The 25284-nt window shown below is 48.6% G+C and overlaps 10 protein-coding genes across 10 annotated transcripts; 5 read left to right on the forward strand and 5 right to left on the reverse strand.

The window, feature by feature from the left end:
• Positions 1-1788: 1788 nt before the first annotated feature.
• FOXG_14030 (uncharacterized protein) lies at positions 1789-2955 on the forward strand (the record flags this gene model as incomplete). The annotated part of the gene is made up of 1 exon (XM_018394097.1): positions 1789-2955. The coding sequence occupies one exon, from the start codon at positions 1789-1791 to the stop codon at positions 2953-2955; it is 1167 nt and encodes a 388-aa protein (XP_018253545.1).
• A 164-nt stretch (positions 2956-3119) lies between these two features.
• On the reverse strand, positions 3120-3284 carry FOXG_21349 (uncharacterized protein; the record flags this gene model as incomplete). Its single annotated transcript, XM_018401682.1, has 1 exon — positions 3120-3284. One exon carries the CDS (start codon positions 3282-3284, stop codon positions 3120-3122), a length of 165 nt encoding a protein of 54 aa, XP_018253546.1.
• Positions 3285-4374: 1090 nt separating this feature from the next.
• Positions 4375-4716, reverse strand: FOXG_14031 (uncharacterized protein; the record flags this gene model as incomplete). Its single annotated transcript, XM_018394098.1, has 1 exon — positions 4375-4716. One exon carries the CDS (start codon positions 4714-4716, stop codon positions 4375-4377), a length of 342 nt encoding a protein of 113 aa, XP_018253547.1.
• Positions 4717-6483: 1767 nt separating this feature from the next.
• FOXG_21350 (uncharacterized protein) lies at positions 6484-8288 on the reverse strand (the record flags this gene model as incomplete). The annotated part of the gene is made up of 5 exons (XM_018401683.1): positions 6484-6778; positions 6828-7216; positions 7269-7359; positions 8136-8197; positions 8247-8288. The coding sequence occupies 5 exons, from the start codon at positions 8286-8288 to the stop codon at positions 6484-6486; spliced, it is 879 nt and encodes a 292-aa protein (XP_018253548.1).
• Positions 8289-11699: 3411 nt separating this feature from the next.
• On the reverse strand, positions 11700-14094 carry FOXG_14032 (uncharacterized protein; the record flags this gene model as incomplete). Its single annotated transcript, XM_018394099.1, has 2 exons — positions 11700-13891; positions 13950-14094. 2 exons carry the CDS (start codon positions 14092-14094, stop codon positions 11700-11702), a joined length of 2337 nt encoding a protein of 778 aa, XP_018253549.1.
• A 1883-nt stretch (positions 14095-15977) lies between these two features.
• On the forward strand, positions 15978-16133 carry FOXG_21351 (uncharacterized protein; the record flags this gene model as incomplete). Its single annotated transcript, XM_018401684.1, has 1 exon — positions 15978-16133. The coding sequence occupies one exon, from the start codon at positions 15978-15980 to the stop codon at positions 16131-16133; it is 156 nt and encodes a 51-aa protein (XP_018253550.1).
• A 1997-nt stretch (positions 16134-18130) lies between these two features.
• FOXG_14033 (uncharacterized protein) lies at positions 18131-18718 on the forward strand (the record flags this gene model as incomplete). The annotated part of the gene is made up of 3 exons (XM_018394100.1): positions 18131-18183; positions 18310-18460; positions 18593-18718. The coding sequence occupies 3 exons, from the start codon at positions 18131-18133 to the stop codon at positions 18716-18718; spliced, it is 330 nt and encodes a 109-aa protein (XP_018253551.1).
• A 1867-nt stretch (positions 18719-20585) lies between these two features.
• FOXG_21352 (uncharacterized protein) lies at positions 20586-21553 on the reverse strand (the record flags this gene model as incomplete). Its single annotated transcript, XM_018401685.1, has 2 exons — positions 20586-21201; positions 21273-21553. 2 exons carry the CDS (start codon positions 21551-21553, stop codon positions 20586-20588), a joined length of 897 nt encoding a protein of 298 aa, XP_018253552.1.
• Positions 21554-21763: 210 nt separating this feature from the next.
• Positions 21764-24208, forward strand: FOXG_21353 (uncharacterized protein; the record flags this gene model as incomplete). The annotated part of the gene is made up of 3 exons (XM_018401686.1): positions 21764-22870; positions 22920-23358; positions 23418-24208. 3 exons carry the CDS (start codon positions 21764-21766, stop codon positions 24206-24208), a joined length of 2337 nt encoding a protein of 778 aa, XP_018253553.1.
• A 780-nt stretch (positions 24209-24988) lies between these two features.
• On the forward strand, positions 24989-25084 carry FOXG_21354 (uncharacterized protein; the record flags this gene model as incomplete). Its single annotated transcript, XM_018401687.1, has 1 exon — positions 24989-25084. The coding sequence occupies one exon, from the start codon at positions 24989-24991 to the stop codon at positions 25082-25084; it is 96 nt and encodes a 31-aa protein (XP_018253554.1).
• Between the last annotated feature and the right edge of the window lie 200 nt (positions 25085-25284).

Here is a 25284-nt window from a genome sequence, read left to right on the forward strand (position 1 = left end):
TCCCTGTCATGGGCAACTTGTTGGGCTCGGAGGAGCATACTCTATGCACCAGAATGCGTGGTGAGATAGTAGTAGGATCATCTTAAGCATTGTGCTTTTTTTTCTTCTTTTCGACAATGGCTCGTCCTTCCTTCCCCCCGAGATTCGCAAAGACTTTAGCCTGTTCGCCAGCCAACGCAATGTCTTTGCTCGATAGTACCTCGACCCAACTGGGCACAACCCATACCAATGAAATCCACAAAGGCCTGTCTAACTGCGAGCGCAATACCAAATATGTCCATGGAATTCGTCGATGGCATCTGTGTGGGCAGGGCTTTGGCCAGTCATATTACTCGCAAGTCATTGGAAACAATGAACAGTATTAGCATCGGATGCAGTCAGAGAAGACAATTTTGGCCGATATTAGACAGCATGCTAAAAGCTGGAAGCCCCCAGAAGCGTGGACGTGCAGCACGGCATAACATGTCGGAAATATGCGTACCGTTCCCAGGAATAACACGCACGCGGCTGAGATTCAGAGATTGCAGGCTAGAGTGACGTTCTAGCATGAATACTAGGAAGGTGAACCTGCAAGTCACTGTACGACACTGAAGACTTCCCAGCATATATTGGAAAGGACACTATCTCACGAGAACGCTCAACTACCCCGTAGACTGATCCATTGGAGAAATGATGAGTCGACCAAGCCATCGATACTTTTTTTTGGCTCGCCCACCTGGGGAATTCCTGCTCAAAAGCACATTGAACGTATCTAGGAGGTCGAAGGAGATAGAAGAGTGAGCAATATGCCGGTCAAGTGTCGGGGTCGTCTTCCTAGACACACCGCACGGAGGCGCAGTCACCCCACGCAGCTACCCCTCGGTGTTAATCATAATTTTGGTCCAAGAAGGCCAGGGCAGTCACTAGTAATACTAGGTATACGAAAAGGTTGATGGTAGCTTTGGCAGATGGGCTTTTCCTCGGAAAGACATTTTCACATCTACGGTGGACAAAATTGCACGCTGTCCAGGTGAATGGGAGCCTAATCGCGGGTCATTTACTCTCAACGATATGGTCATGGAAAAGATGGATTGGAGCCTAACGAGAGGCAGCCGTGTCCGCCGAAAATGGCAAACGCAGATAATATGCCTAGTTCTCATGCAAATTGTGAGCCTAGCCAGACACTAGACGTTGACAAGGAAAGACAACCTTAAAACCCGACATCGATTAGGCTAACCGCAACCCCTCGCTACGCATCCCTGTTGGCTTGACCAGCCATGTACAAGCCTACGGCACAGGACCATTTCACACGCTCGTGCTTGCTGAGGGTCCAAGGCTGCTTTGCTGTGTTGGCCACCCTACAGTCCTTGTCCTTTCCCTATAATACTTTCTTCTTCGCCTTTGCAAATTTCAACTTTCTGTTTATGGTTCTTTTAATCGCATCGCATCTTGTCACTACATCACTGTTGTTATTTACCTTACTTACTTGGTGCAAAGCTGCCTCCGACTACAACGACGTTCTAAAACATTCTTCACTGTGGCGTCACGTGCCTTTCGCCTCACCGGCCTTGTTTTGAGGCCTTGATTGCATACCAACGCAACCAAGCGCAGCAGATGTCTTCTCATGCCGAGAGGCATGGTCACCTCGACGTGACCACGAACCGTGAGGTTGTATCTTGCCACGCCTGCGCAAATGAATGGTATCGAGACGAGAGCGGCCTTAGATGCCCTGAATGCTATGAGGAGATAATGGAGGTTGTATGCTTTTCGCTGCTGCCACATTATGCCTAGAATGCTAACGATATCCAGATGGATCCCGAAAACGATCCCCGCGGCCTCGGTCACCATACCTCTGCCTCCACTTCGCCCGAGCATCGCCCATACGACTCGGATCCCGAAGGAGCTGACATACATGAGCATATTCTAATTGAGTTTGCCTCTGGACGGAGTGCCCGGGTCGGTCCCGATCGCCATCACGACCACCATGATCTTGTCGATGGTCCTATAGAACACGAACAATTTGCTGGACGAAACTTTGGACCACGCACACTGTTTAGAGGTAGAGCGATCTCTGTGACGATTGTTTCCGGACCTATTCGTGCAACCCCAGCCGGTCCTCCTGAGGCTTCCCAAGAAAAGTATGCCCGGCCCCTACTTCAATGCTCTAAGCGACCTGGCAGTCTTCGGGTCACGTCTATATCTATGACAATTGGAGCTAATCAACGTACCAGTTTCTTTCAAAACGTTTCTCGTGATATTGGACCACCATCATTCAGTGAGAACCGAGAGGGCTCAGAAAGCCCTAGAGGCGCTCCGGCTGGCCTTGCTCAAAGATTACTCGATGCTTTGACTACGGCCAGCCCGCTAAATCGCACATACAGAGATGCTGTGCATTTTCAAGAGGCCTTGGATCGGCTTATCACTGATCTCATGCAGGCTAATCCTCAGTCCAACCTTGCGCCTCCAGCTACAGAAGAAGCCCTTAAGAATCTAGAGCGCAAGCTTGTTGACAAGGAATTGCTTGGCTCGGAAGGCAAGGCAGACTGTACAATCTGCATTGATGAGATGAAGGAGGGGAAGATGGTGGTATTTTTACCTTGCAACCACTGGTTCCACGAGGAATGTGTCACCCTATGGTTAAAGGAGCACAACACATGCCCCATTTGCCGAGCACCAATCGAGAAGACCGATCGTAGTGGTAGCAACAGTGGCAATGGTAATAACAACAGCGTCGACAGCAGCGAGCCTCAAGAGCCGAATTTGGGGCTCAGCTCTAATCAGGCCAGCCCATTCAGAATGCGCGCGTCGTTCATGTTCATCTCACACCAGTATGAAACGTTCCACGCCTCCCCTCACGCCCAATCACATCAAATACGATATTCAAGACCTCCAAACGAGAGCCAGAGCCGCCTGAACGAGGCTTTGCGAAATATCCTGGCACAGCAACAAGAGCGAGAACGCGAACGTGAAAGATAGAGGTACGGCATCTGGATCCAGTTACAGCTCTCGAAATAAGAACACGGGTATGTGCCGCGGGCTGGATATGTTAGGGGTCTGGAAACACCGGATCTTACTTTTCACGCGCAAGGCTCGACCATGATGTTGTCCGGCATGTTTTTAAGTCTTTATACTCTTTTGGGCTATGCTTGAAGAAAGGGCATGCGAGTTCGTTTTGCGGTTTCTTTTTGCGGTTTCTTTTGTCTTGACTCGATACCGTTCGAGAAGAGGCCATAAGATCCTCCAGTGTTCGCAGGTTCGGGGTAGACGCGCGTATGCTTTGGAGCCTTCTCGGCATTGCGATACATCATGTATGTATGTGGCGAATGTTGGCGCTGGAAGGGTTTGCTGTCAGCTGCTAATCACGATGTTGACGGAGACTGAGGGGAAGGGGGACGGCCGAAAATTGTTGCCTGCCTACCAAGGCACTTCGTGTTTTCCCATAATTTACCGAGCTCAAGTCTTTAATGGATTTGATTGGCTGCCGCCTCGGAAATAGATTTGAAGGATCCTTGTAGATGTGACTGAGGGTATTGGTGACGTTAAGCCATCATACAGGGGGGCTGACAATGGTTGGATGGTGCCTGAGCGAGACGTAGCATCTCTAAGAGCATTAGGACACGACAACTGTACATGATTAGAGATTATCAGTAGTATCCGTGGGTGGTGACTCGCACAAATGGACAGGCTGCCGTCGGGGCCTGAGTTTATGCTGGAGCCTTTGGCGATGGGAACAGCCCCACTATCTCGAAGCCACAAGTGCATCTGCGAAGTCTTGGTGTTGGTTCGATAAACGTATGTCTTGTGAACCCAAATGGCAGGTGTAGTCATGAAACTGAATACTGCTAACATACTTCGACCATCTCCCGTTTCACTCAATCAAATCGCCCCAATGGATTGACGGTCCACCGAGATAATGACTTGCACATTCATCTTCGAATCTATATGTTTTTTTTTTCAGGATATTCTCTTGCTTCTTCATTGTCCATGTCACCCATCATTCTTTGATTTTGGCCAGCCATGCCACTAGAAAATAGAGCCATCGCTATTCTGTTTGTAATCTTGACGCTCTTCTTTATGTTAGATCACTAATTACTTGACCAAATTCCTACTTAAGAACCCTGCCGTGGCACTCTACGCGAATATAAAAGTAGCTCCTTGCCACTGAGTCTTGACTTGGAATATTGAACCAATTACGTATTTGCAAACAAGCAATCGACCAAGACTAGTAACTGAGCTCAAGTACTTCCAAGCAAATCATGCGTAAAGCCTTGTCTAAATGCGTTTTACAACCAAGGCTCAATGTTGTAAGCCGACTCCTCACAAGCCCAGCAATATTGAGCCGACGGGAAGGACTCTAAGCATGTGAACTTGTAGGCTTACCCACTGCCTTCACCCTTATCTTGATCTGTTCTTGTTACACGAATAGTTACCACAACTACAGCTTCCCGTCAAAAGATGGTTGTAATGGGTATCAGCCTCCGGCTCGATACCAGGATCTTTACCGCCGACTTGTAGAGTGGTGCGAAGTCTGTCTTGCGGGGACTGGATGGCTGCTGGACTAAAGATCAGTTTCTGCGTCTTCGAGCTTGTAGTATACTCACGGGCCTCCGGGTCGATACTAGGATCTCTATTGCCGACTTGTCGGGTGGTGCGAAGTATATTTTGTAGGGACTGAATGGCTGCTGAGTTAGGGAAATCAGAGTCTGCGGCTTCGAGCTTTAAGCGCACTGGCGCCATGTTCAAGTTGGATCTTATGACTTATGAGCTGAGGGTTGGAACGAATGGCGGTTAAAGAGTCAAGCCGTTTGTTCCCTGGCCACACCTTTTATACCCTGGTGCCGAGCTTGATGGCTAGAGCAGTGTACACACAAAGTTCACGTTGATAGTCATTCTGAGACCGGGGCTGGCGATCCGAGTGGGTGATTCCATGCAGGGAATAGCGGGTAGGTGGGGGCAGATGTAATCAACCAATAGCGTTACCGCATTTGTCACTCGTTTTCCGTCCATCCTCCAAGCAATATTCATTTCCTCAGCACACGTGGACCTGATCGCGTAGATAGACCAAGAGGCTTGAGAGTCTCTGAGAGAAACTCTGACGCAAACTCATCAGTAATCAGGAAGGACGCAATGGCTCCAACAGGGAGCCCAATTGAGCAAAATGCGGGCAGCCTGGACAGGAGAATGAATGGGCTGGCTAAGACGTGTTTCGATGCACAGGCTCTGAAGCCAAATTGTGCGACCTGCAGTTGGAGGTAGGGGGTCAGCCAGTGGCTAACGTTTTTGCGACTAGTCCAGTTTCTGGGTTAGGAGGCTCGCAACCCTTTCGCTACTGGTACCCGTTTTGGGTGGAGCCTATCAAGCTGCGCTCCACGACTACCTGACACTGAAGATAATCTGTTCGCCCTTGACCCAAGATCTTTGTCGTGAGTATAGTTGTGTTGACTTTAGCCTGTTGCTTGCTTGTTCGATGGTTATGCATCGATAGCTTTGGGTGTTTTACCGATCCCCATCGAAGAAGGGGTGTCAAAATCAACATCTTCAGCTCAGTGTTGTCGGTATCGAATAGTAAAGTTTCATATTTTATTGCTTATTCTTCTTGTCTCTTTTCTTTTTTTGTCTTTTCTTCTTCTAAATAAATACAAACCTCTTCAAGAACAGGAGCTGGAGCTCGCTGTTGTGGGCCTAGCGACATTTTGGATGGTGGCTCTCAGCTTCCCCAAAGTCGATTTCTCTCTGCAGCATTTCGATGATTTTCCAGTCGCGAGAAGATCAGTCTCGAGTTTCGCATGGAGAGAAGTCGATGCTGATCGAGAGTTTTGAATGACCGTGAGAAGTCGCTAGAACGTCATTGATCGTTCCGGCGTCTTTGACTCGGCTCGGTTTCTCTTCATGACCGTGGTGTGCATTCCTAGACGTTCTGCCTGTATGCTTCCTTCCTGGTTGATACGCTGGAGTCGAAGGACCGTCTCATTAATGCGCAGCGAATGTATTCAGAGCAGCCTTATACTATAGAGTATAGTAGAGACTAATATAAGAGGGAAAAAGACAACGAAGCCCAGCAATTGGCATTATGTCGGCTTATGGTCGACAACAGGACAAGAGTGATACTCACAGGACCAATCTCGCACACTGTTCCATTAAATAGGTGCCCTATTGATGGAGATAAGAATAATTCAGTCTGCGCGATAACAAAGGGGAGAAGCCTCAGGAGACAGCCAGAAGAAATAAATGGCTGATGGAGTTACAGGTACAAATGGAAAGGGCCTTATGCTTGGCCAAGGAGGACTAGACAACAGTGATAATGAAAGTGACGTGAGATAATACAATGGGGAAAATAAAACAAGGGAGAGTGGGCGCTAGCCTCCTGTCGTGCGGTTGCCCTCTCCACCACCTGAAAGTGTCATATCTTGATCCAATACTGAATGCTCGCTTCAATTGAAACGTCAGGATTGCACACCTGCTGCGGCGACAGTCGTTTGCGTCAGTCAACGCCGCCCAGCCTTTCTACAGAGTAGAGTCCCATAAAGTCTCCTTTGATTCTGTCCCGGCTAACCCGTTTTCAAGCTCAAAATCCTTATTCGATGACTGGCTGGGAATGCCGGTAACACTTTTCTGTCTTCCAAGCGATTCGCGTACCTCCTTAACGATTTGGGGAACACATTTTGCTGCATGATAAACAAACCAGCATGCTATCTCCGCATTTTTCAGGAGTTGCAGGCGCCCGATACACCATACATAGTCGGCTCTTCTGGAGTAGATGACAGTTAGGACCAGGGAAACGAAACCAACAGTACAGGGACTGGCCATAGATTAGTTTCAATGCCCGTGGCGAGAATAAATGAGCTCACATGACGCCAGACCCAAAGGCGAGGGCTGGTTGAAGTTTCTGCTTCCAGCCGATCTTCATCCTCCAGATAACACACTGAGGAAGTGCTACAATTAGTAAGCCTGTAAAGAGTTGGATGGCGTCTGAGATCCCTATGATGGCAAAGAGCTCGCAACGAGGTTTACTTTTGCAAAACTCCCCGATGTTGTTGTGATCATAGCGTTTTCTGTTGACAAGGCCGACAATTACAAGAGTATAGATAACCTGAAGTAGAATGATGAAAAGGCTTCCACTCCATAACAGTTTCTTGAAACTAATTCTATCGGCCAATACTTGACAGTGTTCAAGCTGGATGGCGATCTTGATGCAGGCGAGAATGGCCAAAGACAAGGATTGGTATACACGTTGAAACTGAAATTGGTGAATCACTATTTGAAATGCATTACACAGGTATTGCACTTACCTCCACAGGCTCGACGAGTCCGCCCATTCGTAGATTCCATGTGTGTACGTCGTAGCCAGGAGACTGGCTAAACTTGTATAATTCATATACACTGACGCAAAAGGTTACCTGCGGCGTACTCGTCAGTTAAACAACTCAAAGAGCGAGTAAAAGATGGGAAGCCCGGGGGGGATAGAGGACAACATACTAAGGCACATGAGTTCAAGACTAAAGGCGATGTAAGTCCTCATTTTCTATACCGTACTTGAATGTGGAGTTTATCAATTACCTTCCGAGATAGCGAATGCGAGATATGACCATGTCCGCTTCCGGTTCCACCACATTTTCCAGTATGTTCGAAGCAAGTCCAACAAAACTGAACACGCTGCAAAAACAAAAATGCTGACCAAGGCTTGCCCGTTATGGTTTGGGGGAGTATCGAAGTCTGGCATAACTCCTTTCGGCGGCTCGAGGGCTGGCAGTGCCACGTCGATATCTTGCCCTGTTGAATACATAACGAATGACTGAAGTCGGTAATGTTCTTTCATTCCAACCCGCCCCTATCTTGAGAGATGAGGGACGACGTGTTTATAGCATCGTATCTGGCCCAGCGGGAGGATCATGTCATCGGTAGATCGTTTTTTAGCAGCAAGGACCCTTGCCCATGCAAAGCAAAGCCAACAAGACAAGTAGGCAATCGACAAGCATGGGATCGACCACTTTGAAGCCTTTCGTGGATCTCATGAGCTGAGGTTGGTGAGTGGGGATGTGGGTCCGGGCCGTCTGCCGGCGCCAGGATCCAATTTGTCCAACGCCAGTGTGATCAAGAACACTCCACCACGCCTGGCGCAGCGCCCGGTATCCAGCTCAGGCGAGGTCCCCACTTACCGTCGCGGATCACACATCCCGGTACCCTCCATCGGCCGGCTTCCTGGTGTCAAAAGTTTAGTCTGGCAGCTAGTCAGCCGCCTTTCAGACATAGCGCGGGACCATGCTTACGCCAAGACCATCATAGTTCTCGGCAATCTCTTTGTGGTGCATTGACGGTAAAGAAAAAAGGATTCCTGCTAGGAACCATGCTACTGAACACTTGTTGATGTCAATAGTGAACGAATAACTGATATGTGTTCACTTTGAATACGCTGTGCTCCAGTAGCCTTTTGCATATGTCTTTCTCATGGCGTCTCCGAGTTATATGGTACTGTTCTGGGCCTTAAAGATAGGTAGGTAGGGCACTTCTCCATCGATTCGGATACTGCCAAGAGATATAAATCAAGTTCTCGAAATTCGAGGCTTGAGGCCGGTTACTGAGTCTGTTGGCACTTCGCCTACCCTTGACTCAAACTGCAAGTCTTTTACAAGAAACGGTTACCACTGAAATTCTTTGGGCCCTGCAGAAGGCTGACAAGGCGTCGAAGGGAGGAAAGCCAAATCTATAGGGGTGCCCATCATATTTTTTTGGTTCTTGTACCCTCACAGAGCGTTGTGAGGGACCATCTACGTTATGCCCTTTGGTAGATTTACACCCATTGCTTTTGTACTAAAGCGAATAAGCGGTGGAATCGTGCTGTGAAAGGGGGAAAATCAACCAGTCAAAGCATCGAACAAGTAGATGTAGAGTCGCAAGTCATTTCCTGTGTGGATCTCGAGATTCAGTTTCTGCTTCATAGCGACTCGATGTCATGGGTAATTAATTAGGCATTGCGGTTCATGTCGAAGCCATGAACATTCACCATGCTTCGGTCGAAAATCCTCCCGCAGGGCAATGCTTCAGGTTAGACGCATCCAAACTTTCCGGAGGGCTATTGAGAGTGGCTGCAGCACTACTTGTGATGTCTCTCGTTGCGTTAGGACGGTATCAGTTGATGAACTCACCTGTTGTTTCCAAAGGGACTTGGCCCCTGTCTGCGTCGGCTGAGATCATCGATGCTGAAGACGAGGTATGCAGAGACGATTCGATAGCTCCATGGGTTTTTGTGAACATAGTAATCACTCACTTGAAGCCTGGTGAAGTGTAAATCGCGACGTGTCGTGGAGTCTTGTATATAATACTCGATACTTAATGGCTGACCACTACATGGTGTTTCGTCCGTCCTAATTTACAAACAGCCATAAGCTCGCCCTTATTCGGGCATAGAAAAAGGCTTAGATCGTTCTCACTGAGGCTACCAACGAGGTCGATAATGGTCCTACAGGACGTTTGAATCGAGAAGAGATTCCCCCATAATCATTAGGCACGCCAAAACGAAAAGAAAGACAGTAGATGTGAGCAAGAATATAGTGGTAAATGATCGACTTTGGTAGAAAAGTGTTACTGTAGGGTTGACATATATTAGGGGCCATTTACTTCACGTACCGTAAGCGCCCGATGTGCCGTTGGATGTAATTTCGGATGGTTATTGCTGAAATTCCTGAATCGCTACGTCTTGATACTCGTACCGTTTTCGTCGGGCGTGTTGACATTGGATAGCCGACACAACTTGGTGTACTAGAAGGGCGAGGACACCATTCATTGCCAAACGAGACGATGTGATCACAGGACTCTCTAACATGTAAATCTCATTTATTAGACGTTATCGCACGATGTTGGTCGCTGGTGCACTCAACTGAACCAAGCAGGCAGCTGTAGTGGTGAAAACAAAAAGGAGGTCGCACTTGACTGCGCCACAACAGACACCTTTCCGGAGTAGTGACAACAAGAGGTCGCACTTGGCTGCGCCACCAGCAGGCGCAACGATTATTGTATAACTGAGCTAGCTATAATAGAAGATTTGTCAAGGAAAGCTTTCTGCATGGAATTTTGACTTGTTTAAGCAGCTCTACTTTGAGCGGCATAAGACTACCACAGGTCACTCGCCCCACTCGACCCCACGTACAAGCAGGTTACAAGATTTAGGTGAAGCTATCTCCAAAATGACTGTATTCCTCTGTAACCAAGCTACTTCTATTAAAGTATAGCGGTCTATTTTACTTCCTTTTATTGGCTAATAGCCCCTTACACCAGGCAGGATACATACTCTTCTGTATCAGCTACTTTACTCTATCTCATTGGCCTAATACCCCTATCGTGACCGCATGGTAGTCTTATGCCCGCTCAAAGAGATAAGGCTTTTGTAGCCCTGTATCTTCAGCCGCTAATCTTAGAACGCATTTCTGATCAGCTTAGTGTAACCGTGGTACTAGTGCCCTCCACAAAGAACTTCAAGAGCGTAAAGTTCATGAACTTGTTATCCAGAAACTTCAGATATCTTCTATGTGTGGCAAGCTAGGAGAAATAGATTAGAAAAATTCTAGTAGGATATTATATGTAATCAAGAGGCTCATATGAAGCAAAGGACGGAAGCAGAAACATGCGCGACCTGTTAGGCACTCTGTCTAGACCCATGTCAATACAATGTGGGTCCGGGAATGGGGAAAGTAGTTGCCGGGTACGAGCGAACGGAATGGAGCCATGGCTGGCTGGGATGGGGACGGTTTAGAACGATCCAACGGCCTCGTCTAATCAGATAGCTAGGGCTGCTCACAGGGATGCGAGTAGCAGTTCTTTTTTCAGCTGTGTCTTTGCCCATTGCAAAGACTTTGACGAGTTGCCGCGTCAAATCAGGATCATAGAAGCGGACGATATTTGTGTAACATTTAGCATGGTTCGTCTTTTTGTTATGTGCATACTGTTGGTGCACAGCGACCTTGAATGTTATGTAGAGGTCTCTCTAGAGTTTACGCCGACCCCTGAGCGACTGCATCTGCGAGATACCGACTCCATGCAGCCTTGCATAAGTAGCAGCACAATACCAAGTTAAATATTCAAGACGTACTCTGCATGCAACATCTTCTAGCTCAAAAATCAAAGCCAAGCAGGCAGGCAGTCACTGGAAGCTTGACAAAATTATAGGCCTCGATCCTTATATTGACGTTGCTATCGCTATAGCCTTGTCAAAACCTTCAGCGACATCCACGTCGGGCTATGGGACCACCACTGGCATCCGCGTGATGAACTCATGTAAAAGTTTTAATGCCTACTGGCACTACGATCACTCTGCCATCATGCCAGACTACAGCCTGCCGTACCATCATTACCCATGGTGGTCAGGTAACCCTGTCACTCCCGGGTCGTTTGACAGAAACGAGGTGTGGCGCGGAACAGGCCGTAGCAAACATCGTCGCCATCGGCGTGCCTCGCACACAGGGGCCGTGGCTTATGCGCCAGCCAGCATTTTCTGGAACGTGTACTCCCCAGGGACGTACGTCAGAGTCGAGCCGAGCGCTTACACGACTCCTCGTCTAGAGGTATTGTAGCCGTCATCCCCTAGTTTGTTGGAAGCTGATGCCGGTGCGTTCACAGATATCTACGCATAGAAGTGTGGCCGGATTGGCGCGTGGTTGTGTCGGACTGACTTGGTGTGAGGGTGCCCTAGAAAGGTTCTAACAGTTGCCAGCGCTGTTCTGCCATCGCTAAGCAATACTATAGGCCTTCTGGTATGTTCGAAGAAACTCTCTCGTTCTAGCATACAGCTTCTCATCCTCTCGTTCCCAAGGCTTATCCTGGGGGAAAACAATCTTCCGTAGTCCTTTCAATAATGGGATAAGTGGATTGTAATAGGCTGTGAAATTATTCGTGATGGTGGCCACAAAAATCGACTCCTTTGTCACTGTTCCCAACTTGAGTTTGGCTAACTCCTCCATATCTGCGTAGTTCCATTTATCAAACTGTGGAACAGCCCTGCTCTTGTCTGGTCCGTCGTAGTGGATGCAAATCCAGAATAACACCCAGAAGAATGACTCGAGATCATGCATAAAAGAATGATGCTCACCCAGGAGCGCCCCAATTGCCATGAAAGCCCGTGTGCCGGTCTTCCCCTTTGCTCCTGAGGCAACCTCTCGCGACTCTTTGATAGCCAGGTCAAGGTCAATCAAGAAAGAACGCCAGGAGGGATTATCATCCTCGTTGATCATGAGATTGTTGATCGAGATGTCTCTGTGAAGAAAGCCTGCCTTATACAAAGATTCATGTCCTTCGATGCACCGCTCAAACGCAGCAAGCAGAGCCGACCGGGAGCTCGCCTTGTAGATAGGCATCCCGTAGTCTTGGAGAATGACACGCCGATGTACACGATTTGGTAATGAACTGGTGACACTCGTTGAAGACACGGAACAAGATCGCTTGCTAGAAGGAAGAGGAGCACCAGCTTGGCTAGATGACCGCTTTCTGCTGGCACTGGCGCTGCTGCGACCCTGTCTCGATGTGCCAGACACGACGTTGTTCCGCCGGATTGGTCGTTCCGGACGGTAGTTCGCAGCTTGCGTAATATCCAGCCCTCTTCGAACATTATTTCGAATGTCATCATCTTCCCCGTCAATCTGGACCGTCTCGTGGTGATAGTACCGGGCTACGTTAACGACACCCTTGTCAGTCGCCTCACGTAGTAGTTCGCCTTCTTCATCTCGTTCCGGATATTGCCACGAATCCTTAACGACAAGCAGCATCTCCGGCCGTCCTTCGGGATAGGCTTTCCAACATGTCGTCGCTCGACCAGCTATACAAGGCGCCCGCTGCATCACCTCGTCGATGATGATCCGCTCGGTCGAACCATTCCGATTGACTTCGATGAATCGCTCCCCATTTGCCGTCATGATTGTCGGGTCGAACCCTAGCTGCTCCTCGTTGATCCAGAGAAAGCCAAGGATCGTGCAGACAAACTGACGCCCATCTTTGTTAATGTCGAACTGCTCCGATGCGATGCCACCGAGCCGGTCAAATGCCCATACCCTCATGAGGGACCCGCAGATGGTAAAGCCCAAGACGAAGCGACGGGTATTCTGCGCAACGAGCACCTCCCTGGCGTACCTCCCCAGATCAAGCCACGAGGCCTTGTCGGCGGATGGGTTGCTCTTCAGCTCTCCAGGCACCAAGATCTGCGACCAGCAGCACCGCGAGTCTTTCCCAGCACTCGTATCCTTGACAAAACCGATGTCCAACTTGCGCTCTCCGGTAGAACCTTGTATTGGCTTATTAGGCTGTGCAAGAGGCCGTCGTCGATGTTGATACGTTGGGATTGACTCGTGGCTGCCTGCGAACGCCGCTAGTTTGTCGCTGAAGTTGGCAAACCAGCTCAGCACATCATCCTGATTTGCGTCCCTAGGCCATCCCTTCCAACCGTCCTCAAAGAGTGGGTCGCTGCCTTCCACACATTGCTTGAAGAACGCCTGGGATGCTGCATCAAGACCGGCCACGCCTCCAAAATATGTGTCGTGAAAGCAACGGAGCCCCACATACATGGACCCAAGCTCCTTTTTGAGCACGTCGTCTACGTATTTGCGATACTCGGACGAGTTTGCGAAGCTGCTCGTATTGCGCGACCACGGGGTCTGTTGGAAGGACGAGGCTATCGGTCGAGGAGGGGGGGTGGATTCGGTGACAGCTTCGTAGACTTTATCCCAAATGAGGGTGTCGGCAGGTTTATCGGTAAGTGATAGCCGTAAAAGAGGTTTGATTCGGTCGAGGTCGACGTCGTCTGAGTTGACGGCAGCATTGAGTCTTGACAGATCGCTCAGGAGATTCTTGCCACTGCCACTAGATCGGAGCAAGCGAGATGCTCGCAAATTTTGGAGTGCCAGAAGAAGGTCCACGATGAGGTCCTGGAGGCCTACACGACTGTTAGCCGAAAGCGGCCAGAACCAAAAAACTTCCCAACCAAGTATTACCTTCTTGGCCAAGTTTGTCTATCGAGTCCAGAGCGCAGGAGATACTCGCGCTCTCGCACGCCGAATTGAAAGACGCACGGAAGGCATCGAGTTCGTTGCCAATAGGATTGTCCTCAATGATCTTGGACTGCAACTCATCTCTCATGGCGGATGGAGAATGTTCGAAAAGAGCGAACGTCACGTCTGTGGCAAGTCGCGTTCCTAGTCAGCAACTAAATGGAGTAACGGCCGGCAAAGCTTTGATCCGTTATGGTCCGTATTTGGTTTAGTGAGACCCATTATCTCCGATTGGATGACTAGAACAAGACGAAAAAGGCATGGCAGTATGGCCTATGGGCCTTAGGTAAATACCACGCCAATAGAGAATAAGGGCTTTAGTAAATATTGAACAAACATGGCTAACTATCCCTTAAGCAGAATAAAAGAAAAAAAAGAAAAAAAAAATAAGAAGAAAAAAAGACTTCTAGCTCTGGAGCCAAGTCATTTCTTGCCTAACTGAAAGGCTCCGGATGCGGCTTAGTGAACTGACAAGTGGGGCTTGCCCTGTGATTTGGTCCATACAGATCGCCTTGGATGAGAAAATACAGTTTCTTCCAGCGAATCTATTGAGAAAGTGTCTCGCCATATTTCAATGTATCTTCTATCCAGTGCATCGCTATGGCTGAAACGTAGTGCGCCAAAAATGCTTTTTCTCATTCTTTCCAAACAGAGACGCCAAATTGGGACCCTTCCGGCCCTCATAGATGACATCATCCCGCCGCTTGTCATCTCAGGGCCCTTTTGTTTGTTTGTTTGTTTGTTTTTGTTTGTTTGTATATTTTTCGTCTGGGTGGCTGTAACGAAGCCAGATCTCCTACTGGAGCAAAAGACGTGCTGAGCTAGCTAGGTACAGGGAAACCCCGCTTCCTTCACCATCCAGCATACCAATGGCACAAAAGGTGCTGTATTTCTCAAGCCCGTCACCCGTCAGCGGGTTCGGGGGCAATCTATTGTCGAACTTTTTCCACCGACCAGAATTCTCTCGCGCATCACTACATCTGCCGACGCAGTCCACAATCTCCAGTAACCAAGTTGTAGCTCGTAGTCGACTGTCGCGGCGGCAGGGAAAAACCTCGGGAAGGAATCAGAGGCCGACGGTGCGGCTTGCCTTCAAAGGAGAAAAACCCATCGCAATCGGCGTCGTTGATCGGGAGGATGTCGCTACCGATGCCATGGGCATCGTCCTCCGATATCTAAGGCGTTCTGGTTCTGAGGTGCCGCCATTAGATCCGACAAAGGTGTTGTCAGAGAAGGCGAACTCTCCAAAATTCCTTCTCTGAAAACTGCTGTTAGGGAGCCGATAGCATCCCCGCAGTTTTGTGTGGTCGCGTGGCCTGCAGAAAATCCCGCTCCTAACACGGCACTAACAGTGCGTGCCAAGAAAGAATTTTTACAGGGGAGAGTTGATCTCAGGGCCCGGCAGATCGAATGCGGCAATGTAGGGTAGGAGCAAAGACCGTTCATGATGAGCAATTACAAGCAAAAGTGAGCTCAGTAACGAAATATATAGGATAGTATTTTGGGTCAAATTGGGCGGCCCGTCAACGTGTTGCGCATTGAATCTTGGATCCGTGTTATGCCGCTGGTTGAAGCTAGGCCTTGCGCCATATCTTTGCGAAGAAGCGTAGGTTAAAGCACGCTTGAGTGGCTACTTTCCGTACATGCTTTTATCTTCACCTTTTGACCACTGAAGACCAACTCTCTTCTGTAAAAAGTTCTTTCTCTTGGCACCCGCTGTTAGCGCCCCGCTAAGGCCAAAAAATTTTTACAGGCCGAAATGGCAGCAAAGACAGCTGCGGGGCTAGCGGGGTCTTAACATCTGTCAGCAGAACGAGATTTGTAGAGCTGACCTTTCTTCGTGACGAGTGTCCTCAGCGACACTGAGGGCTGATATAGTGGACTAGGATGCATGATGCCGGGCACAGTAACAAGAAGTTATACTATCTAGAAAGGGCTTTGGATGTTTTCAATAGAGGGAAGCCCAAGACGATGAACCAACTTGCACAAGGCACCGAGGCCTTCAGTCTCCAAGTCCGGGCATCTTATGAGCTCCAGCGCCGTGCAACTCCTCCCAAGCGCGTTGTCTGCCATCCTCCCCACGGCGCATTTGGCCTGTTCCATTGTGGGACCAAAATGCTCGTGTAGCGATCCAGTAGCCAACTTCTGCACCGGAGTGAGTCATCATCGCATATGCACAAAGCGCCTTATGAATGACGATAATTTCAGAATGACATTTAAAATCAAACGGTGCTACGGAGATACTTGTGAGACTAGCTATGCCGCTCGAACAATATGTAGCTTGGCAGACCTCGAGGGACGAGAGCGGGGATTGGGAACATGTGAATTCGATGACAACCCGTAGTTCTTGGCCCAGACCCAAACATCAATGCTTCGACGCTCAGAGACCGGGAAACCACGAAATCGTCGCACCATGTCTTTCGCTTGATGAATCAACTCTGCCCTACCTTGTTGGTTTCATTAAAATTATCTCAGGCGCTTTGAAACCATCCTCGCATACTCTTCCATGATTTTACATGGCTGCACCATTCTGAAGGAGTTCTTTTAGATATCGAGAGAAGAAAGTGGAAGGAATTTACATAGTTCATACAGTGTGTGTAATCAGCTAGGCTGAAACAGATTTTTGATGGCAACTCGTGTGTGCAATCACAGAAGACCAAGAACCCAAGTTGTAAAGAGCAACATCCACACAATGGCTAATGATACAAGAGTCATACCGCCGATAATCATCTTAGACTATGGCTAGCAGGTCGATTGTTACATTTGGGCCGTTGCCGATTGGGAAGTCAGTTTCTCGGGGGGGAAGCTGATTAAAGATACAATATCAAATGTTTCTATACATAGCACCGTGGGAAAGCGACCGGGCCACAAGCAGATAAATCACTATACTACGGGAAGCAGATCGGATGTAGGTGACTCAGTTTCCTTCCAATAAGTGAAGTGGCCACGCTCTAGGCCCGAGAAAACAAGTCCTCACGTCAATAGGCTCAGAACCGCGTAATCGTCAGTCGGCCATCACTTGGAGACAACACTGCATGCTCCAGCCTATCAATTTCACTTGACTGCGAGCCACATGATGATTTCTACCATTTAGAAGGCAGCTGTATGGCGAATGCGGGTTACCGAATATCTGTCATGGCCGCTTTGAGACGGGGCTCGCTGTTGTGTTGTTCGACAGCAGTCACATGTTAAAAACAAACATCCACTGGCTCGTCGATATATATTCTGTATCTGAAAGAATTTCTTTTAGCAGTAGATATGAGTATTGGGCCAATTAAATGATTTTTTTCATGAATTTGGATTTTCTTTTCATGGGAGGGGGGTGAGAGGCAGGTGAGAGAGGGGTGAATGGATCATTCCGGTGAGGGCTCATTTTGGACCTGATAATTCGAATGCGAGATCAAGGCTGTCGCTGAGCGTCGGGACTGGGAGTATCACCAAATGAGGCTAGATAAAAGAATGCACAGTCACATCAGAATGAGAAGTGTGGGGCTAGCCCATTTGATCCAGTCCGCAGGGTCTGGCTTTCTGCTAGACTATAAGAACTATTTGAGGCACGATCAAATCAAATTCCCAAGTAGCGAATTTAAAAGGAGCCGGAAGCTCCATGTTCAGGAAGTACCATAGTACTCCAAAGTTGCGTCATTCATACATTTTCAATATGGCTACTGGTAAAGATTTTGTTTTCTTGGAATCACTTTCATTGACCTACTTAGGAAAAAACAAGGAGCGGATCGCATTGTCGCCTATTGGATAAGCAGTATGCTAATATGCTAATGTTCCATAGCTAGAACCTTTCCCACCCGAAGAAAAAGTTGCCGTTACAAAGACGCTACGATAGACTAAACTGAGGAAGAGGAATTTGATGGCGAATCCGGGAGGAGGACGTAAGCCGTTTGTCTATCACGATCTTCCTTTGATACTTACGGATCTTAGTTTTGATGTAGAGAAAATCACGTGTCACAAGATTGAGGAAGATGTAATTGCCATTCTCAGCCTTACGGGAGTTACCTTTATGACTGACATCTTTTCAGGGTAAACTATCGTTTCTGGTAAAGTGGAAGGACCATGAAGGAGAGACCTGGGAGCCCGTGGAGCATTTCAAGTAAATGCTAACTGTACCCATGTTATACCTCGATCTTCCTACTAATATGCCATGTAAGGGGAGTGGGCGAAGGTAGTCTCGACGATTATTACGAGACGATAGGTGGAAAGATGAACCTCATTGCGAAGTCACACGGCGTCTCCAGGACTAAGACGCCTCCCACAACAACAACAAAAAAAACACTTTGACGAGAAAAAGGAAGCGGCAGCGAGTCAAAACGGGCAACGCTGATAGTACGAGTGAGACGTCGCCGACTACGGAAAAGGAATTCATTCTTCCTAATGGTTCGTGGGACAATGAGGTCGAAAGGATTGATGCTTGTTTTGAGGACAGCGATGGAGATGTGATGGTCTATCTTCTCTGGCCTAATGACAAAAAGACTAGGCACAAGAGAAACCTTGACGTAAAAAGTGTCCACAAAAGGTCACCCGCCACTTTCTCACACCACTGGTTTCTCAGGATTTCTACTGACATGATCTAGCTACTCGATTTCTATGAGAAATACGCCAAAGTTCCTCGTGAAGATGAAAATATGCCGGGGGATACTTTGGAAGCGGTTTCATCGCAATCCACGGCAGAGAAGCTGAGTCCTCCTTCTAAGTCATAGAAGGGCGAGATCCAAACGATCGTTGACTTTGGGAAGAACGACGCTAGGTTTCTGGAGTTTGTTGTTACCTGGAAAATGGCAAAAAGACCAAACACGAAGGAGCCGCCACCCAGATGTGTTTGCAAAATGTTCTCTTCCTCCCCTTACTCACACTACTGGCTTGCTAGGTTTTTGTTCGCTAACATGGCTTAGATAATTTAATTTCTTTGCAGTCATATCGCATTTAAAGAAGAAGAAGAAGAAGAGGAGGAAGAAGAAGTCACGGAAGATACAGTAGCATGCGGGCGGTTTAAAGCTGTCACATTCTCGACTTGCACCACCTAGTCATTATCAAGCAGGAGAAAAAAGGAGGATGACACTTGTGTGAAGCGCACAGAGGTTCCTAGCGGGTTTCCTCTGATGAATCTTCGGCTATCGATAAGTAGGGATGAGAAGGACGAAAGACTGCCGACGAAGGACTGGCGAGAACGAGTCTCGTGATGGAATTTGCAACTGAATTGTACGTACGATTTGGACGCTGCTATCATCAATGTTTATCGCGCAGTTGGCCCAAATCCATTGTTTTCGCAATAGAGAACAGCAAGCATGTCAGTTGCGGCTAGGACAGTGATATCAAGGATGATCAGTTCTTTGTTAACAGGGTTGAAAACGGTTCACAACTTGACAGATACTTTATATCTTAGCCTAAGCCTCATCTACTACCATCCTTTCATCCTGCGATTGCTATAAAACGATGATTAATATCACTCCAGTCGCTCGTGCCAAAGCGACATCTTCAACAATACCAATTGCTCCGTTCGCTAAACCCATAGCAATCCAGAGATTCGCTGCAAGTATGACACGAGCACCGGTACAAACAGAAAATGTCTTGAGAAGACTGCTGCCAACTGAAGACTCTGGGCCATGCCCCAACAGGTTGGCATGAATGGTAATAGTTAGGGTAACTGTACAGTTGTGTCGTTCTATGTGGCTGCCATTGAACTCTTTGGCTTAAAGATTGCGTCGAAAAATGCGTGAAGTATCATGGCATGTAGTAACTTCTTCTTAATTCAACTTTAATTGCACTCGCGAGAAAAGAAGGCCTCATTGTCGGATAGTTGGCTAACCTTTACGAAGTCCTTGGAGAGCATCATGGAAACGAAACTTGAACATCACCCTGGTGTCTCACAACCTCCTTCAACTCGACAGTTCGATGGAAAGAGTAGTATGCGTTGCGCTTGACGACGTCTACCTTGTCCATGACGATTTTTAGTCACATACAGAGCCTCCATGAAGACATGCGGCAGTTGATGCCCAGTCATCAAGGAGCAAAACACTGCTACCATCAGAGATAGCTATGCTGGATTCTAGGAAGACTCGTCGCGATCGTTATGAAATGGGATGCCCTCAACCGTACCATTCACCTCTCGTCAATAATGATTTGACATCTATGAGCTCGGCTTGGAGACCGATCAGTTCATTACCGTCGACATCCAGTCTGGGTGAGGTGCTTCCGCTGGTATCATCACGTAGGCGTTGGCCGTGTGCGCACCTCGCATCAACTTGAAGCATACTGAGAATACATTTCGCGCTTACTTTCATAGGTTTCTCTTTTCGGCCTTCTGTCAGATTGCTAAATGACGGACTTGTTGGTATTAGAGAGTTACTTAACTGTCCTGGCACCCTTCCAGCTTCCTGCCTATGACGGCATCATATCGCCAACGAGCCGTACCCCTAGCTTCTACAGACTTCCCAACAAGGTGTTTTTTGACCAGACCCATCTGGCCATCTTATCATGGTGCCCGTTCTGTGAGGCAAACTCATCTCAGGATTCCCCTCACATTCAACCCTTGTTGTAGGATGGTCTCGTTGTTTGAACCTATATCTCTCACCGACCTGCTACTGAAAGCCGACATTGCCTCCTATGGCGCGTCATATTGCTGCGTACACTAGAAGCCATACGGCACCCATCATTGGGGCACTTGAAGGGCTTCTCTCCAGTATGGGAGCGGCAATGAATCTTGAGACTGCTAGGTCGGCTGAAGGCTTTGTTGCACGTCGGACAGGTGTGTTTATCCTTTCTTGGATAGAGCGCACATGGCAGATGGTGCCTATGTTGCTGCAGATACGCTCCGGACAGAGCAGGTGCTGATATACTCGCTGGTTGGGGAGGGCGTTGGGAGTATGGGTTCATCTCCGGTGCCTGAACGGTAGGAGACATTTGTGCTGCTGGGTTGGCGTGTTCTGCGTGATGTCGTCGTTGAGGACGCGGAGCAAGAACAGGGGGTGTCGCTCGAGGAATAGCTGTTATCGACGCTTGAGAGTGCGCACCAGCTTCGAATCGTGACGTGGTCTCGCAACATAACGGTCTTGGTGCCGAGCCTGAGCCCGACTGGCGTGATGATTTCGCTGGAGCTTCGAATGAAGCATCTGTGCTCATCGGAGGCGTGGGAGGAAGTCCGCGCAGCGACAATTTGGCCCACTCTGATCCATCTCGGCCATGGCTACATGAAGAGTGAGCAACTATGAGAATGTAAGTGAATCAGCCACATATGGAGCTAGTAGCGTCACTGACCTTCGAAGGGAGGACAATGTTGCCTTGAAGTCGGAGAGGACTTGTTTAAAGGTGAGCCAGCATCGGCCAAATCTAGGAGGTTCGAGATCGAGGGCAGAGAGCACCTTTGGTCCTCCATGCGGGTCGAAGGAGACTGATACAGGTAGAGCCAGGGTCCAAATCCATACCACGAAATCCACATATGGATCCATAATGTGGATCCATATCCATTCCATTCCATTCCACGTAGGCTTCAGCTTTTCCACATCCACGCCACGGAACCCCTTCCACATGTTCCACATGTGGAAATTGTGGAAAGGAATGGAAATTTAGGTGGGGTTTGAAAATACCTGGATTTCCTTGTGAAATAGCGCATACCCTAAGTACTTTCCATAGCCAATAACAACGCAATAGCAACAATTTTCCACTCCGTTTTACCCGTACACAAAGTTCAAACAAGTCTATTCTAGGAGGGTTTACTATTACTCACGCCCTGACTACTCCAAACCGAAATGGCCACCCTTCATCCTACCAAGTCAACCACACCCGTTCCAGAACGTACAGAAGAAGACAATCAACGACTCTTTCAGCTCTACAAAGGCTGGACCTTGACGGAGAGAGACGGCCAAGTGCGTCAATGGGTATATCAGTTCGGCTACGATATCCAGCATGCCGATAAGGGGGAACGCCGATGGGTGTGTTGCCTTTGCATCAAGCAAAAGCGGCCGAGGCCAAAGAGTTACGCCATCAAAGGGTTGCAGAACGCTGAGGGTCACCTGTACACGGACCACAATGGCATCATGGATCCGACAGGCAAGAGGCAAAAGCCTACAAAGGCATCCGAGAAAGCACATCAGTCCATTGCAACAATCCTACAGTTGAACCCGAAGGAGCCGAAGGAACAAGATTTGATCAATACCTTGATCAAACGTTTCGACAAAACTGTATTCCAGCAGAAACTTGTCAACTGGATTGTCAACTCTAACCAATCCTTCTCGATCGTCAACGATCAAGATCTTCGAGACATCTTCAACTACCTCAATCCATCTGTCGAGATCACAAAAGCTAACATTACTGACGTGACCGTGCGTGCCATCGCAGAACGAGAATTTACCAACAACATGGAAAGAGTGAAAGATGCTTTGCGAAAGAGTCCGGGACAGATCCATATCCAGTACGATGGCTGGAAGTCTGGTAACCGACACGCCTTATACGGCATCACATGTGTGTTTCGGGATTCAAATAATCGGCCACAGAAGTGTGTCCTCGGACTGCCTGAGCTTACAGAGCGGCACACAGGCGAGAATATCGCCGGGCAGATTATCGAGATCATTCGGGAGTACGAGATCAGCGATAAACTCGGGTATTTCACATTGGATAATGCCGGTAACAATAAAACCTCGATGGGGGAGCTTGGATTAGAGTTTGGCTTCGACTGGGAGAAGCGATGGGTTCGCTGCGTTGGCCACGTTGTCAACATAGTAGTGAAACAGATGCTGTATGGCAAGAACCCGGATGCTTTCGAGAAAGAGGTCTTCGAAGGACTTCACACGGCAGCGAAGGAGCATGAAGTCTGGAGGAGGCGAGGCTCTGTTGGAAAATGGCATAACTTTGCTGTTGTAGGTGGCTGAGTCCCCGGCTTTATTTGTTATACTCACGAAGACCTAGGAGGTGAGCAGATCGGACACGTGGACCGATATGCTCAAGAAGGTACAGGCTGTCGAGAGCCAACTCTCTGATGACGCTCAGCTCAAGAAACACCGTCCAGTTGGAGTTGTGGTCGACAATGCTACCCGGTGGCTTTCTCAATTCTCGATGATTGAACGCGCTCTCCTCTTGAGGCCATTTTATAATTCTTTTGTCCAGAGAGCGTCAAACGAGTGGGAGAAGGTCAACTTGACGAGAGCTGGCCACATCAAAAAGGGCTCCAAGCTGCCCTTCTTCCTGAAGGAAGAGAATCGCATGACACCTGATGATTGGCATGTGCTCGGGACTCTTTACGACATTTTGCTTGACTTCCAGCTGGTTGTGAGAGGCCTTGAGGGCGATGGACAGGGAAAACACCGGAGAAAGGTCGAGGAAAACGAGATCGACCCTCCACTGTCTGGTAAGCCTTAGACTTCTCAAAAGCGGCCCGATTCTTATTTTAACAGATGGCTTGTACAGGAACAAGCTGGGATCTTATTCACGCGTACGAATTTCTTCTCGAAACCCTCGAATCCGCGAAAAGAGCAGTCGCCAATTTTCCGCACGGCCATCACCTCGCTGTCAACATCAACCTGGGTTGGCTCAAATTGAACGAATACTACGAGCACCTGAATGATAGCCCCCTGATCTATGGCGCTGCAGTTCTTCATCCTGCCTACCGGTGGGCACTGTTTGACGATTTGTGGGGAGACGACGACGAAAGACAATTGTGGATTACCAAGGCGAAGGAGATGGTCCAGGATCTCTGGGAGAGAGAGTATAGGGACCTGGAGGTTGATGACCCAGAGATTGAGTTGCCTGCCAATAAGCGGCTGAAGACCTCAAGAAACAAGTTCACAGCGTGGCGCACAAAGAAGCGAGGACTGACGACTGGAGGGATTTCTGTTACCGAGTCGCCAATTCGATCCCCAGCTCAATCCCCTAGGTCCTCAGTTGGCGGTCTGGATCTTGATGAATACGAGCAGTGGCAGCGTGATATCGAGGATGCTGATGCTTCTGTCACAGATCCCTACGAATACTGGCACATAAGGCGACTCAAATACCCCCGGTTGTCTAGGATGGCCTTGGATCTGCTTACTGTGCCACCAATGTCAGCCGAGTGTGAGAGGCTATTCTCGACCACTGGCCGCATGGTTACCAAGAGCCGCAATAGGCTAGATGCCAGTACAATTGGGCTTTGCCAGACACTACGGAGTTGGTTGCGCGCCGGTTTGATCGGGTCGCTAGATAGGATTCTAATGGACGAGTGACAAAAACATCGACGTCACCAAGGCATGGATGCGATCCACTAATTACCATTGTTAGACAAAGTAGGTTTCCATTCCACAAATTCCACAATATGGATTCATTTCCATAATGGATCCATTTCCACCCATTCCACATCGAAGTTATTAGTCAGCATCCATATCCACGCCATATTCACAAATGTGTCGTGGAGTGTCGTGGATTTGAACCCTGGGTAGAGCGGGCGATAGAGTATCCTGCCTTGTTGTTGGTCCTATTTTTCGGGCATGAATGATGAATTTACTGCATCTCTTTGCGGCTGGTTGCGCGATTGATCAGAGCTTTTGCAAGATATTGTCCGAGACTGTTCGATGAAGCTATCGGGTGAGAAACGGAAACACTTAGTTATCTGTTCGCATGCCTTGCAGATTTTTCACGTCGCATTCGATGGTTGCGAGGAACCTTTCAGCTCGTGCTAAGCATTTGATGCTGTAGATGTTTAAATGCTTAGTTGAAGGAATGATAAGTTAACGATTACAAACAGCCCAGGGGGTGTTGTTGAACTACAGGAACCGCTAGCAATTGCAGGATACTACAAGACACGTGTTTGCTGGCTCCATGAGTTAAATTACCCCGTCACACCTTGTAGATCAGCATCGCGCCTGAACGAAAAGCTGCGCGCAAAGCCCCTATCTGCTCAGATGATCGTCTAATCGCATATGGGCCTGAAACGAGGGACGTTGGTTGTTAGAGACAAAAGCACTGCCCGCTGATTGCGAACGGCTAGACATGGAAAGGTGGATCTGATGGCTAGCAGATCCAAGCTCGCTTATTTTAGCGTCGCATACCGGCCGCTGCATGCTTTGGAGGCTGATTATGGCGCCTTCCCCACCGGCAGCTAATGCAAGGATCCACGTCGGTCACGCTGCCTTGTCCTTTCTACCCGCCGAAACCGACGGATTTAGCAGGGCTAACAATTAGACACCTTTGGGGGCGCCAAAGGGTTAGCGTCGAGAGCAGGGATTGTCAGTCGTCGGAGCAAACGGAACGATGCCAACCGTATCTTGGCAACACGGGTCTGAGGAACGAAGCTTTTTTTTTT

Source organism: Fusarium oxysporum, chromosome 6, assembly GCF_000149955.1.
Source record: "Fusarium oxysporum f. sp. lycopersici 4287 chromosome 6, whole genome shotgun sequence".
Lineage (NCBI taxonomy): Eukaryota > Fungi > Ascomycota > Sordariomycetes > Hypocreales > Nectriaceae > Fusarium > Fusarium oxysporum.